This window comes from Euprymna scolopes, chromosome 14, assembly GCF_053919585.1.
Source record: "Euprymna scolopes isolate OS-2025 chromosome 14, ASM5391958v1, whole genome shotgun sequence".
Classification (NCBI taxonomy): Eukaryota; Metazoa; Mollusca; class Cephalopoda; order Sepiida; family Sepiolidae; genus Euprymna; species Euprymna scolopes.
In genome coordinates this window covers 60635003-60651915 of record NC_136495.1, presented here as the reverse complement: position 1 = coordinate 60651915, position 16913 = coordinate 60635003, and the positions used below count along the sequence as shown (strand labels likewise).

At 32.2% G+C, this 16913-nt stretch overlaps 2 protein-coding genes across 4 annotated transcripts in view; one reads left to right on the top strand and one right to left on the bottom strand.

The window, feature by feature from the left end:
* The window catches only part of LOC145293043 (thymocyte nuclear protein 1-like), a 177672-nt gene that overhangs the window by 98094 nt on the left and 62665 nt on the right, over positions 1–16913 (top strand). For both annotated transcript variants that reach the window (XM_080139352.1, XM_080139351.1), the window contains one exon: positions 492–553. In XM_080139352.1, the coding sequence (XP_079995478.1) occupies positions 492–553 (62 nt within the window). The remainder of the gene's footprint in view (positions 1–491; positions 554–16913) is intronic.
* Positions 1–16913, bottom strand: part of LOC145293042 (leucine-rich repeat-containing protein 56-like) — a 252031-nt gene that overhangs the window by 211178 nt on the left and 23940 nt on the right. The gene's annotated exons all lie outside the window — the stretch shown is intronic.

Here is a 16913-nt window from a genome sequence, read left to right as displayed (position 1 = left end):
AAATTAAGGGAAGCTATCAAAATCAAGAGGCGGGGCAAGATCAGCAAAGGTACCATCCTCCTGCAGGACAACACTCCGGTCCACAACTCGCATGTCGCCAGATCAGAAACACAGGCCTGTGTTATGAAATCCTCCCCATCCTCCCTACTCTACTAACCTTGTACCCTCTGACTTTCACCTTTTCCCAGCCATGAAGTTGTTTTTGAAAGGAAAGCATTTCCCAGATGATGCAGCCTTGATTTCTGAAGTCACGTCGTGGTTGGAGGACCAACCTGGGGTGTTCTACAAAAACGGTCTCCAGAGCTGCATGAAACGATGGGAGAAATGCATAACTCTGGGTGGTTCCTATGTAAAAAAAGACTAATAACTGTGCCAAGTTTTGTTAATCTACTGGTATGGGAAGTGGGTCAGGGGCATTACTTATTGTACACCCCTCATATTAGTTTGTTTTTGTTTGAATCTTTATTTTTTTCTGTCTTTTGTGTTTATAGATTGTTAAAGAAGGCTATCCAGACCACACAGCATTTGACAAAAAGGATCCTCATTTTGACAAGTAAGTTTAAGTTTAACAAAAACAAAATAAGTAAAAAAAAAACAAAACAAACAAAATAAGTAAAAAAAAAAAAACAAATAAAATAAGTAAAAAATCAAAACAAACAAAATAAGTAAAAAAACAAAACAAACAAAATAAGTAAAAAAAAAAAAAACAAACAAAATAAGTAAAAAAAAAAAACAAATAAAATAAGTAAAAAATCAAAACAAACAAAATAAGTAAAAAAACAAAACAAACAAAATAAGTAAAAAAAAAAAAAAAAGTAAAAAAAAAAGTAAAAAAAAAAAAAAAAACTGAATTCTTAAGATGTGTCTATTTAATAATCATATTTATCCATGAAAACATGATTTCTAACTGGAGTGTGACCACCTACTATCCTGCTTATAAAAATGAATGATTGAATGTAAAGAAGGAGACATTCACCTGTCTCTTCAGGAGAGCTGATTTAGTTGCAAAGTAGATTTTAAATGTGAAAATTCCACTCTCCAAAAAAGAACATTCCAGGTTGGGACAAAAATTTTAATTGCCTCAGTCTAGGAGGATTTTTCCTTCATTAACTAAAAACATAATAGATATTACATTTTAAATTATTTATTCGCAAAAAAAATATAAAATGTACATTTAGATCAAATTGGGTAGAAGGCCATCAAAAGTGTGGGCAAAAATGGGGTCATGAGTTAATTTAAACAAAATTAACTACCCTACCCTTGGTTAGAATAATCTCAATCACCACAATACCACATTTACTCTAGAGAGCTATACTACTTTAAATATCCTAAAATTTATTTGAAATTTAAAAATTTTATTTTTTCATGAATATATTTATTTATATACAAATCCTTGGTAGTATGGAATGGGACAACAAAAAAAAAGCAGCACTTTGATCCAAGTCTGAAGGTCAAGGTAGCCAAATGATGACTTTGGAAATTCTTATTTTTGTTCCAATCCAGTGTCCCTTTTTATGGATTTTCAGCCCATTAAAAACCAGGCCCATCTTTAGCTCTCCTTTCGTGCGGATGGCAAATAAATAGGAACACTTTTCTTAGCCTTTTGAAGAGAACCAAAGTGTAGTATCTGTTCTGATGCTACACTTAGTCATTCCTGTCCTTGATCAGTGAAGGAGGAATCCTTTTAATCTGAGGTAATTTTTACTTTTGTTCCAGTTCAATGTGTCCATTTTGAGGGAACTGGATTTTTTCCATATTGAAAACTGTCCTTGTGTCAGACTCTGCCCTCACGGGGAGAGGGGACGGGTAGTAAATAGTAACATGCATGTGCGTATTTCTTTCATGTTGTTAAAAGCATCTGTATGTTTTTTTTACAGGATTTTTAGATAACGATTAATAATCCATATTATTTGGATTATTCTGACTATTGTTCTCATCTTCATTGTTATTCTCACAAGGTTGGGATACACCTTTTTATAGGCATTACCACTTATCAAGGCCCAGAGGCCACTCAGGGATAAGGGTTAAAAGAGTGGACAATATAGTAATCGTTAGTAAAGGAAATTCGGTAAATTTGTTAACTTGAGTGGAACGGCTCATCAAGAACTTGTTTACGTTGGACTTTAAGTTTAGGCGCAGATAAAGAGTGGGGGAAATTATTGATAGTGTTTTCAGCTAGACGAATGTTTCTCGTGAAAGTTTGGCAAGAGGGTACCTGAAGAAGTTTGGTAGTTACATCAGCTAAAACATTGCGAAACATGACATTCAAGATGAGAACAGTAGTCTGAATAATACAAATTATCAATCCTCATCTCAAAAATTTAGAAACGTAGTAAAAACATATCTTTCTGCCTACTCACCTTTCTGTTTAATGCACTTTATTTAGTAACAAAGAAACAATTCAATATCATATAAAGAAAATTTCAGGTTCATATCTAAATAATATTGATACGTATTTAAAGGTAATTTATAAAAGACAATACAATGCAATATAAAGTTTTTATTCCATTTATATACATGGAATAAAAAAAAAATTGAATTAAAAATATTAATAATAACTCTACATTGTTAGGTTTAAAGAATGGCAATGCATTTGAAACAAAATACTTCTTTTAAAATTTACTTTTTCGAATTCATCCCAATTTCTGCAGACCTTCAAAACTGCTCTCCTTCAAAACAGCCTTCATACACACGTTTGAACTAAATTTGAACACATGAGATGAATGGAAATGTTTCCAAAATATCCTACAGAATGTCCATCAGACCACACTGACACAATTAAGCATACAATACAATAAATGTATTTAAAAAAAAAAAAAAAGCATATATATACTAGCAGGTAGCCCAGCATTGCCTGGTCATAAAATACGCTTAAATATGATATTTTGATTAATGCAGATTTCGTATTTATTATTATACTAGCGGGGAGGAGGGGGGGGGGCGTTGAGAGAATTAATGGCAAAAACTGGGGAAAAAAATATAAGAAAGGGTAGGGCCCAAGAAAAATGGAAAAAAAAATTAAGGTAGTCCTGCATAATTTGACCCGAATTCTTGTGAATTCCCGTCAAGCATTGTTCGGGTGAGACCGGCAATCATCGGTGTCAGCCGCAGACTACCAGAAAAAAACAAAACAAACAAACTGAACTGGAAAAAATACAGGGTGGGGGGTGCAAAAAAAACTTACCATGTAAAATGCAAATATGTTTATTTATTTTTTTTTTATTGTTGGTTTGTGTTCTGCAATAAAATCAAAGAAACAAAACAAACTGGAAAAAATACAAATGAAAAATAAATAAATAAAACCAAGGAAACTGACCGTGTATAACAAAAATATGTTTATTAGATTTTAGTTGTTTTTTTTTATTGTTGGTTTATTTTCTGCAAATAAAGTATTTTGTAATCGTATAATTGTTAGGTGTAAGTAGAACGGTTTGTTATGTGTTTTGTTTTGTTTTTTGTATTGTATTCTTTGTTGTCGCTTTTTACCAATTGGGATGTCGTCTGATTCCATATCGATAGCGTAGTAGTAATTGGGCTGATGAAACTCCCAGAAATTGAATGTATAAAAATAAAAAATGAATAAGTAAGTAATCCGAAAATAAGAAGTCAGCTCTCCCCACTACTATCACGTAAAAAATCACTGCAAACCTAATAGAAGGAAAAATACAGTAAGTAAAATATAAAAATCGAGTAATCATTTCAACATGTGAAGAACGCTCGCAGCTGACTGTTTGAGTTAGTTTTAAAACCTGGAATCCAAGGTTACTTCGTTTCGTTTAAGTAACCTTTGACTCGAACCCCCACCCCCCACCACCACCACCAAAAAAGAAAAAAGGAGTGGGGGTGGCATAAGTAACCTATAGAATAGCTGTGGTCGAAAGTTGCGTTTCACCAGACGGTAAAATGCCAATCCATTTATTTTAAGCAACTAAGAACTCAAACTGGTGTTTCCTCGTAAGTTCCCCTGTGGACGTATCCGCAACGGTATTAAGTGGTCGCGGGGGGGGGGGTATGAATGTAATAGAGAGAAAAGATTTTACCACTTCCATTGATTGTAACAGATTTGGGCCGTGAACTCTCAGCAGAAAAAATATAGGGATCTAAGGTTATCAAGAAAGTGGATAGGTAATAAGCCTATAACACGCCAGAGATATTGTGCTGCAGTCCGTACTTATTATATTCGCATGAAATGTCTTGTTTTTTAATCCTATATAGGTCAAACTCAGAGGGGAAAAAATGAGTTTATTTTATTTATATAGAGATTAAATTGGACCCAATAAATAGTAATGATTTTAAGTTTTTAAAAAAAAATGACTTGTGCACCTCCAAGAATCGAAACCAAAATGCTTAGCTTACAATTTACTTTTTCCTTTGATGTTAATGCCTGAGCTATAAAGACATGTTTGCTGCAACGCTAAAAAAATTCAAACATGAACCAATAGCTATTATGTTACGCACGCATATTCGTAAATGCCATTGTTTGACCTTCGCTTGGCAAATTCCATTTTTTACAATTTTCACACTTTGTACCGATTTTTTCCTGGCTAAAACCCAAATATAAAGGTTTGCATGGGTTCGAATACCCTATATATTAAGTTTCATGTCTATAGACCAAAAACTGATGGAGGAGTTTAGTAGGCAAAATTTAAAAAATATATATACGCATACATTATTTATAGAAAGAGGTTTGTGTTTGCTATAACCTTTTCACGCAAATATTACGCAAGTATAGATCATGTAGAATATCTGCATGAATATAATTACATTTAATAGTTAACTAAAGATGATCATACCATAAGAAAACCGAAAAACTAGGGAATTAATTAAAATGAATATTTAAAAGAATATGCAAAGATCTAGCTAAGATCTTTTGCAGATGAATGCAATTTCACAATCCATATATAATAAAGTTATATTTTCTTTTTAAATAAATAGAAAAATGGTGTTTTAATATGAATATCAATTTACAAAACAAACAAGAAATTTATAGGAGTATAGATTTATGGGGAAACATCTTTATCATTCAAATCCTACCGTGTTTGAATATATGGTTAGTGTTAGTTTTACTCATTTAGAACTGCTTTAAAGCTTTACCACTGACTCATTTTGCGACCAAATTTCAAACAATTTTTACAGTTCATAGGTCACCTTCTCAGCTATATTTTGAAAAAAAATTTTTCAATTTTCGTTCCGTAAAACAAAAGTTATAATAAAATTACTGTGTTAAAAAATTCTCAGAATCTATAAGGAACAGAGAGATGATTTTTTTTTTGTTTTGTTTTTTTTTTGTTTTTTTTTGATTGGCTGTTGGTTACCATAGCAACTAAATCTGTTATGCCATCTCAAATCGATTGGGAATGGTGGAGATGATGATGTAACAGGATATATTAAAAAAAACTGTCGCTAATAATTCACCGCTGTCTCGATCTGTTGCTCAGCTGTACTGTCGCTAATAATTCACTGGTAACAAGTGAAACAGAGAGAAAATTTTATTTCAAAGCATAGCCTGGAAAAATCATGGATTACATAGAAAAAATGCAAGCATGAAAAGTAATGTGGTTAACTAAAAATGCAGGAATCTTTGGACGACTGTTCTCATTTTGAGTGTCATTTTCACAATTTTTCGATCAAAGTAATCTCCAACCTTCTTCAGGTGTATCTTGTTGATTCGGGAATGTTTCCCAAGGTTGAAAATGAATTACTGCAGCAAAAGATAATGAAAAAACAAGAAAAACAGAACAAACAAGGGATAAGACTAGAAAAGAAAAATGGAAAGAGAAAAAACTATATGGACAATTCATAAGGATGTCAAAAGATGAGACTAACAAAAACACTTGAACATGGCTACAAAAAGGAAATCTTAACAGAGAAATTGAATCCCTAATAACAGCCACACAAGATGACACGATCAAAGCAAAGATAGACAAGACACAAGAAAACAGTAAATGCAGACTCTGCAGATAAAGAGATGAAACAATAAATCATATAATAAGCGAATGCAGCAAACTAGCCAAAAAGAATATAAGAATAAACACGATCAAGTGGGGAAGGCAGTACACTGAGAATTATGCAGACAACTGAATCTTGAACATCCAGAACAAATGATACAAGCACAAACTGGCAGCAGATGAAAAAAAAAATGAAAGTCACAAAATCCTATGGGACATGGATATACAAACAGATAAACCCATCCGAGCAAGATGACTGGATGTCATACCAGTTAACAAGAAGGAAAAAAACCTGCCAGATTGTAGATTTTGCTGTTCCAGCAGACCACAGAGTGAAGATCAAGGAGATGGAGAAGCGGAGCAAATACACTGAACTGGCCAGAAAACTCAGAGGAATATGGAAGATGAAAAAAGTCAAGATAATGCCACTAATAGTAAGAAAAACTTGCAAAAAAGAATGGGAGAGATTGGAATTGGAGGGATGACTGATAAGATACAACGGATAACAATAATGAAAACTGCTGAAATAATAAGGAAAATCTTTGAATGTGAAGACTAATACACGTGAACTATAGGCACAAACTAGACATAGAGAAAATGCTACAGATGTAAAACACAAAGGAGTATCACATGGAATCATGAAACTGGAACTGTATATTTGTAAATTAACCCCCTACCTTATCCCGATTATTATTTTTGTTTTGTGTGTGTGTGTGTAACCAAAAAATGATGCCATACCAAAGCGAGGAGGGTCAAGAAGGATGTAAAGACCAAGGAGAGAAAGACCTCTGCTCTTTGGAGAGGCTTTTTGCCACCCAAATTCTAGTAGAGGCCAATGGTCGCCGCTAAGGAGAAATCAATGGTAAGCGGCTGTTATGATAACACAAATTCATCTGCAATAGTTACTGAAAGAGGTGGAGAGTACTGGAAATCTGTGGAGACTTATTGTCACTCAGACTCCAGAGAATGCCACAAGTTTTTCTCAAAGAGAAATCTTTGATGATGGCCCGTGTGACTATTCCTAATGAGTAAAAAATAATAATAATAATAACAATAAAAAAAATTGAAATCAATATTATTTAGGTTATTCACACAACTGTTTCCATCTTGAGTGTTATTTTCACAGCAATGTAACCTCTGACTTACTTCAGGTATATCTTGTCAAACTCAGAACCATGGCATAATGAATAAAGTACTTGGTAAAATTCAGTTGTAAGTGATACTCTTCTGGAGGTTTAAGTTTCAATCTTCAGTGTGGGTGATACTCATAATATAATTGCAAATTACTTAAAATTTCTACCTAGTCATGGCTAATGGGACAAGGGCATACTACTCATGTGGATTAAATAAAGTGCAGACTTTGGAGTTTGATAGAAAAATTTCAGAGTTCAACAAGATACACCCGAAGAAAGTTAGAGGTTACATCAGCCCCGAAACATTGTGAAACTAACATTCAAGATGAGAATAGTAGTAAACATATACTCAAATTTGAAGAAACGCTTTTCTGTGAAGCATCACTTTCAAAAATAATTTTTCCAACATTTAGCAACGAAAAAAAAAAAGCATTTACAGATGTTTCATCAAAATATTTTTTCCTAAACCAACTTTAATATGACCACTGCTTTATTAATTAGTAATTAATAACTGTTAGCTACAGCCATTTAAAACTAATCATATTGTCATTCTTTATTTCTTTCATTTTTATCTGATACATTGTTATCTATTATATTAAGTAAATAAATGAAATTTTTTGAAACCTTAAAAGTCACCTTCAATTTGATCGAAACAGAAACCTGTATTTTATTATTATAACTGTTCAAAATTCAAGTATTTATATATTAATGTAACAAGTTTTATGAGATGATGGTCACATATGTAATATTATTTTTAGTAAATATTAAACTATTTTGTTTATGTGAAATGTGCAGTGCGGATTTTTTTTTTTTTTTTTTTTTATAATTTCTTGTTCGTCAGCCATGACTGGGTAGAAGTTTTAAGTAATTTGCAATTATATTACGAGTACCACCCCCAGATTTTAGATCATAAAATTTATTGATACATTTCAAATTTTTAGTTTGTATTTTGATTTTAATTGTGTTTTTCTTTGTGTTTTTAATTTGTAAATAAAAGCAATGTCTTATGTGTTTATGTGTATACACATTACTTCAGACTGTGTGACTTTGAGTTGGAAATGCTTTGAAAATAATGTAAATATACCATTAAAAGAGAATTGGATTTGATCTGATGTAAAAATGTAGGAATTTATCTTTTAATAAGATTATGTGTATTAAGTTTTTGATTTTCACTCTGAAAGCAAAGTAATAATATAGATATAAAAAAGCTGTAAGTACCGAACAAAGATTTTGAATACCATTTCCATTTGCATGAAAGACAGTAATTTAATTGGTCAGTCAACATAGCTGGGTAGCCAATGAAAATTGTGGTGAAACATACTATGGAAGTGATGAAATTGCCATAATTGATGAAAACGAAGGCGTTTGCAGATATATACATATATTATATATATTATAAAGAGATGACTAATAGAATGGAATATTCAGAATAACTAAACAGATAGCATAGATAAATATGAAAATTGTTGGAGACAAGTGCAGTAGAAATGACAATAGAATGTTAGCAACAAATGAACTAGACAAGAGGGATGCTTGAAAATTCCACTAAGAAATTGTTGAACTACTGAGAAAATCTTGAAGTTGCTGGAGCAATATCTGGTCCATGTATAAGAATTGAGAAAGAAATGGTACAAAAAGTTGTGAGTTAGATGAAGAAGGATAAACCTTTTAGGTGTTGTAGAACTATTGAAGACTGCAAGTGAAACAGAAACTATCTGTTGTGAGTTTTTCTCTGCTTTATCATTATTTTCATGGCAAGTGCTCGACTGAGCTTCAATCTATGGTCTCCCCTCGCCAAACTTTCACCAGAAACACTCATCTAGATGAAAACACTATCAATAATTCCTCCCCACTCTTTATCTGTGCCTAAACCTAAACGTAGATTCCATGAACAAAGCTTCTTTCTTAGAACTGCACGCCTGTGGAATTGTCTTCTGTTTTCCTGCTTTCCAGCTGACTACAATATGGTTGTATTCAAGTCCGTGAACAAGTTCTTGATGAGCCGTTCCACTTAAGTTAACAAATTTACCGAATTTCCATTACTATCGATTACTATATTGTCCAATTGACTACTGTACAATCTTAACCCTTATCCTCGAGTGGTCTCTGGGCCTTGATAAGTGGTTATGCCTATGTAAAAGAAAAAAAAAATAGGCAGTTAGATGATCACAAACTTGACCAATCAGGTTTTTAAAATGAGGTGATCGCAAAAGACTAGGAACTTATTACAATTGTGAATTGTTACAAGTGTAAAGGGGAAACACAAAATAGGAGTAATTACATAGGCTCAAAATTGACAGGTCAGATCCTAAAAGTGAGAGAATAACTGGGCAGCAGATAAGAAATTGCATAAACATAGATGAAATTCAATTTAGTTTGGTGCTACATTTATCCTGAGACAAATGTAAGAAAAATACCTTAATTACAAAAATAACTTGGATTTTGCTTTTGTAGATTTGGAGAAATCTTTTAAAGGTGCCAAATGAGGTTGTCTGGTAGATTTCCCATAAACTAGTACCAAATCAATGGTTGGTAAAGGTTGTTTGAACAATGTACAGAAATGTTCAAAGCTGAGTTAGAATCAACAGCAAATTTAGTGACACCTTTAATGTTAAGGTCGGAATAAATCATGATTCTGTACCGAGTCCCTGCTTTTCATTTGTGTTTTTGAAGAAGTAGAGTACACGAAAAGATGCTGCATGCTGATGATTTAATACTTGCCTGTGGAGTAATGGGAGACTTGTTGAGTTAAAGACTTGGAGGAATGCTATGAAAAATAAAAGCCTGGGAATGAATGTTACTAAAACCAAAGTGATGATCATCTCCCCAATACCGAAAAATCCTTGCACAGGTTGTAAAAAAAGGAGTCAGAGCAATTCAATCATTTGGGTGCAAAACTGGCTGCAAAACCTGGCCTATGCGTGCAAGTGACCTTCACAAGCTGGAAGTATTCAACCATCACTGCCTACGTCACATCCTACATGTCCGTTGATAACAATTTATCTCCAACAACACGGTTCTGGCACGCTGCAAGATTCACTCCCTTCAACAATCCCTCCTTGCAAAACTTGGCTGGTTCGGCCATGCGCTTTGCCGAAACCCAGGTGACCTCATTCGTGAAGCCATCGACCCAGCAGCACCACCAAACTGGAAGAAATGTTGCAGTGGCCAACTCAAGACATGCCTCATGACAGTGAAACAGAATACTGAAATGATCCTTGGCCCCTCCCTCTATAGGCTCCGCCGATGGAACCACAAATGGCTTATGTTTGTAGCGGAAACAGCCTCTTACTGCCGCATCTGGTTGGCTGTTATACAGGATACAGTGAATTTGTTGGATGGAGCCAGCCCAACCAGTCCAGGGTGAATGCTGCAACAACCAACCGATACAAGAAATGTAATTAATGATCAATTAAGAGAGTATTACTATTCTCATCTTGAATGTTATTTTCACAGCATTTCGGTTAATCTAACATACGACTATCTTCAGGTGTCTCTTGTTAAACTTGGGAATCTGCATGGAATTTTGAACAAACCGTTTATTCAATTCACAGGGGTAGGATACTCTTGTTCTGTCAGCCATGACTAGGTAGAATCTCTATGTAATTTGCAATTGTATTTTGAGTGTCCCTCTACACTGAGCGTTGAACCTTCAAGCTCCAGAAGACTTTCAATTACAACCGAATTTTACAAAGTACTTTATCCACTATGCCACAGGTCTTTGTGAGAGGATAGTTTGTATGCAAGAAGTATAAGATAATGGAGATAGATTAGAATTCTGATGTAGACAAAGCATATCTGGATGGTGAAGCAATTGAAGTTGTCTAAAATTTTGTTACCTTTGAATTACTATTTTCTTATCTTTCTTACTAAAATGTTTCGTTATCCTTATTACTAAAATGACATTGTTAATTCTTTCATTTTTTTCCATGCGTATCATCTAATTATGTTAACATCCTTTATTTTTTAAAAATACAATGTTGCTTTTGCTTTCACTATGAAATTGTTTTATTAAAATTATATTTCCTTACGCAGACTTTTAAATAAATATTTTTACAATTATATATCGATACATTTAGATGCAATAAATGTTTTCAAAGATTTTGTGTTCGTAAAACAAACTTTGATTTATTGCTTATTTGTCGTGTTATTTGAACAAGAAGAAATTAGTCTTTTATTTTAGTTTCGTTATTTATTTCATTTACATTGCAAAACAAATCATAAAAAAATTAATAATTATATTTTATTTTAGTAAGAAAGATAACAAAATAGTAATTCCTTGTTACTAAAATATTTATAAGGGCACATGAGAAAAAAGTTTGTTTCGCTTTGTTTTTTACTTTCGATTCGATTTTTAAATTTTGAAGTTTGTTTATATTAGAAATTTTACACGACTTGGCTTTTGGGCCAAGATCAAAGTGTAGTATCTGTTCTTTAGATGATACACTTCAATTTCTGGTTCGCTGTCGAATTATAAGTTTTGAAGTTTGTTTATATTAGAAATGTTTCACAAACTTTAAATGAGTAACATTTAATCATGCTATTATTTCACATGTGAGGGTGTAATTAAAATTCAATTTAAATTAACAACATTGTTTAACAAATAAAAAGAAAATAATGCAAGAGGAAGTTTTAAAATGAGTAAATGTGTTTTATTTTATTATTTAGAATTAAAAACATTGAACAATATAATGTACAATTTTGGTTACCTATGTAGTTTTGGTACCATGCTGAAATAATAATGTTTTTTGTTTTTTTATCAAAGCCATTTTTAACTTTAGGTAGAGGACTGTATTTTGTGACTATTCTTCCACATTACGATTGAATAAAAAAAATAATTAGCATGAAACTTGAATTTAACCTGAAAACAATATTTACATTAGCGCTGTACCAAAAATGCATGAGCACCAAATTTTAAAGTTAGTATTGATGTTGGAGCGTGATACCATATGCCATCATATGCATCTGAGAACTATATCTACTGTAAACCTAAACTTGGTGCTTATGCATTTTTGGTACCTCACTATTTTTAAATAGTTTTTACAAGTTGAATTTAAGTTTTAGTATATTTTTTTTTTTTTTTTTTTTTTTTTAAGACTGAAGCACAGATTAGTTACAAAATATGCTCCCCATGTAAAGAACGGTTTTTAAAATAATAACATTATTATTGCAAAAAAAAATACATAAGTACCCAACAGTTAAAAACTTAATTTTGCATTTTTTTTTTTTTTTTGTTAAAAACAACATGTATAGTTTACACTAAAATATAATCACATGATTACATTTTCAACAATAATGTGATTAAATTTAACCCATTTAAAGTTTAATAGGCAGATTAAATTAAACCAAACTTTAGTGCTTAACATTTTTGATATCGTGCTATTTGTAAATATTTTTTACAGGTTATTCTCGAGTTTCACGATATTTTTTTATTCAATTGTGGAAACACAAATTACAAAACACCCTCCTCGTACCCAACTTTTGGGGTTTAGCTACAGCGTGCATAATGTTAGCCATTATTTATTCATTTTCTAAAAGCTCGATTAAACATTATTATACACTTATTAAAAAAAATAAAACAACTGATTAGGCTATTTTTGCAATATAGACACGTTTCTTTGACCGTAGTACATTTTATATTTAACACATTGATTATTACGAAATAATATGTACATTTGCTTTTAACGTAGATATCATTCTCAAAAACAAATATTGCAGGTGCTCTCTATTATAATTAATTTTTGTAAACTTTGTCCAACAAAACTAAGCTGTTGGTTTAATTCTGCAGTAGATAAATTTCCGTTTACATTACACGACTTATCAATGTCCACCGAACAAGTCATTTTCAGTGATTGCTTGTTTAAAGAAGTCATTTTGAGGGCCGTAACGTTGTACGTTAGTCGTGGAGCAGTAGGTTAAAGCATTTCCTTTCTTCTTTACTCCTTTTACAACTTCCGCTGCACATTCGATCCTGACTTCTGCGGATAATTTTTATAATTTTTTTTTTTTTTTTTTTTTTTTTTTTCACATAAAAGGCTTGGTTTTTCCACTTGGATACACAGAGACAGAGCTGACATTGGTCAGAAGAGGGTCCCCCTGAATGTAATAAAAGAACAAATCATATTTTGTAACTGCGTCTTCGTGTTGTGTCATTCTTCAACAATTAAAGATAATGTGAAACATCCTTTATATGAACATTGTGTCCACTCATCGTTATAATGAACTTTGTGTATAAACCATCTAAGTAATGTGTCCCCCTCTCCTCCAGTGTTAAAGAACTGATCAATCTCTCACCTCTCTAAATATATGTTATAAGTTGACAGACTGTAAAATGTTTTTTTTTTTTTTTACACAGTGATCACAACTTATCAAGGCCCGGAAGCCACTCAGGGATAAGGGTTATTGCAAGTACATTACGTTAGTGTGGAGATTTGATGAAGTGTTTACTTAAGGGGGCGGTTCATTAGGAATTTGTATAATGTATAAATGTCTCCTCTCTCTTCTATGTCTTCCCCTCACCAATAGGAATGTCACCTATGCAACACAATTTTTTTAAGTATTCTCATATAAAATTGAATTAAATTACAGTAAATATGGACATTCAATATAATTCTATATATAATGATTATGCATTTTTTTTTTTCTTAAGTCGATAAAAATGCTGATATGTTCAATTTTGGTGGCAGAAATAAAGTACCAAATATCATAAATACTAATTTCAAAATCACACATCACAAAAACTATTAAAAAGATGCAGATTTGGAATATTGCATGCCTAATCAATACATATTGTAGAATGCTATATCCAAATGTCAGCTGGCCCTGTCGGTGGGGCATTAGAATACGCCGACTGCCTCCCTGCAGAGGGTAAAAGTCCCTCAATGGGGGTCCTGGATATGACCTTAAACTATATCCAGTGGTGAGGCCCCAGCTTGTGGGCTTTTGGGAGTGTAGAGCCACCCTTTAATTACCATTGCTCCCAGGTCCACTCTGACCCAGAGTGGTAGTACCTGTTAGGGTCCCAACTATGGGTTAAATAGAAACTGACGTGAAAACAACAAATATATTCTATTAAAAAAAATCTTTGGATTCGGCATTAAATAACCCGAAAAGGGTTGATATGCCGTAAAACAAAAACAACCAACCAACCAAATGTCAGCTCTTTACACCATGTACTTCTTAAATAGTATTCTCAAGAAAATATAATAATTTTATACAGTGTTTTTCACTTTGTTTATCATGGCGATGTAATTAAGTAAACATACACGTTCAACATCAATTTAATTTTAATAAAAAAGGGAGCTACATGTTATCAACAATAACTTTTTTATACAATTGGTATTTTACGATTCTGTTGAATTCTTTGCTTTGCACTGATCACATTCGTCCATTTGAGGTGATTCCCTCAACCTCTTCCCCATACAAACATACAGACAAAAAACTTCAGTTATCCTTCTTCAATGCTTGTGGCGCAAATCACTTGTTTTGTATTGTTTATTAAATTGTTAGGTGAAAGTACAGACTAGTTAAAAAAAACACCCTCTCCTCCACATGTTAAGAAATGGGGTTTCAAAAAGTTCTCTTCATAAGTACTATTGTTTTTTTTTATTGTTTTAACATCTTTATTTTATTTTTGTATTGGCTTTGTTCAAGTTAACGCTGTGATTGTTTACAAATGATTTATTGCTAGTTTGTGTAGACCGTTCTGCTTTACGTTGAATTCCAAGAAAAAGTCCCTTCCAATTAATATTTACCAGTTTTAAAATAAGCAAACGAACTTGGCTGTTTTTTTTTTTTAAATAAAATATTTTTTATCTGGTAAAAATTAATCAGAAATTACTTTTTTGATGGCATATATGTGAAGCAGAATGATTCGCACAAACCAGAATTTTTTAATAAGAGATTTGTTCATTTATTCGCAAAATAATTTTCGACATTATAAAATTCCTACCTTAAAAACTTACCATTGGGGACTTGTTTGAAAAAAAATTGTCGAGTTACTGAAACCATTTGAAGAAATCACCAAACGAACAAGTTACAGAACTTCAACCATATCGATGATAATACCGACAATTTTAACTTTTAGGTTATTTCTTTCAAAAACTGTTCAATCTAATTCTGATATTTCTGACTTTAGTAGAATCTTTACTATTGTTGAACAATTCAATGAATCAATGGAAACAAGATTTTCATCCTATCTAAATGATAAGAACTTGTGTGTCTACTTTTCTAGATCCAAGATTCAAATTTAAGTTTCAAAAGAATGACATGGAAAACACTTAAGAATTGGATTCTACACCTACTTTCTACTGATGATAATGAAGCAGAATCCAGCTCTGTTGAGGGTCAAGAAGATCAAAATGAAAGTAAAATTGCATCTCTTTCAAGCCTGTTTGATGAATTAGTTTTGAATAAGCCTACAGTAACAAATCAAAAGTTAGAGCAGATAGAAGCGGAGATAAACCTGGAGACTGTAAGTGCAACTACAATGGAAATACAAGAATCACAATTTAAACTCTAAAGGAGTAAATCCCTTGTGGCTAAGTGCACAAAAGAACTTAACCATTACGTAGTTTTACAATAACTTACAAGAAGTGATGATCCATTTCAGTAGTGGAAGAAGACACAAGAGACCTTACCACTGCTGTGTAAACTGACTTCAAAATATTTTAGCGCACCACCTTCATCAGTGGAGAGTGAGAGGCTCTTTAGTACAGGTGGTAATATGTATGAACCTATGAGGAGAAGGCTGTGTCCTGAGAATAGAGAAACTCTAATGTTTGTACATTACAACTTAAAAATATTCAACTTTAAATACTGAAAGACTATGAAAGCAGAGGAGGCAAGCAGCAAGAATAGAAGAGGAAGTAGAGCAGCAGCAGGTGCAGAATTTCACCTTATAGTTATTCACTTAAAGAATTACAATTTGTACTTTGTAGTTGGTTTGTAATTTCTTTTTCTTATCTAATTTTTTAATCATATTCATTTAAGAATTGGAAATTGTATTTTGTAATTTTAGTTAATAAAGGGAAAAGGCCATAATAGTGGTCAGACACTTAAGTAAATGTTAAAGTAAATTAACAGTTATTATATTAATGTCAAAGTTATCTGATGCGTTGCTTTAGCAGTGATGAAATGATTTAAATTTAATAGAAAAGAGAAAGTAATTAATTGGACAATTAATCGACAAATTGGCCGATTACCAATTAATTAGTAAAGTGGCCGATTAGCGATTACCTGCCGATTAATCAATACACCCCTTATATGTATATTTCATAATTTTATGCAGGGTACAAAATTTCATTATTGCAATCATGACAGAAAGACCCATTTTAATGTTCATGATTAAAAGTGGGAAATGAGAAAGAAAGAAATTTTAATGTGGGGGGAGGCTATATATATATATATATATGTATATATCGCGTTTCATCCACTCTAGGATTCTTCAGGCCTAGAATCCTAGAGTGGATGAAGCGCGGAATATTCAGTGTAGCTTAATCGCGATATATATTTTATAAATTACTAACTAGCTCTACCTGCGTATTGAGCACTATTGAAGTAAATCCTAAAAGTTTACGCATAAATTTATACTTTCATATATTAATTTTATGTGAGTAAATGAAGTAGTTATATATATATATATATATATATATATATATATATATATATTGTTTTTAATTCTATTTGTTGAAGTACTGTGATATATGGGTTTTGTTATAGACCTCAAGTTATAAAAATTAACAATCCCTCTGTTACAAATGCTATCTTAAAGCATAAGTTATTTGAACAATTCTTTAAATCGACATGTGTCATGACAATAAACTGCATATCG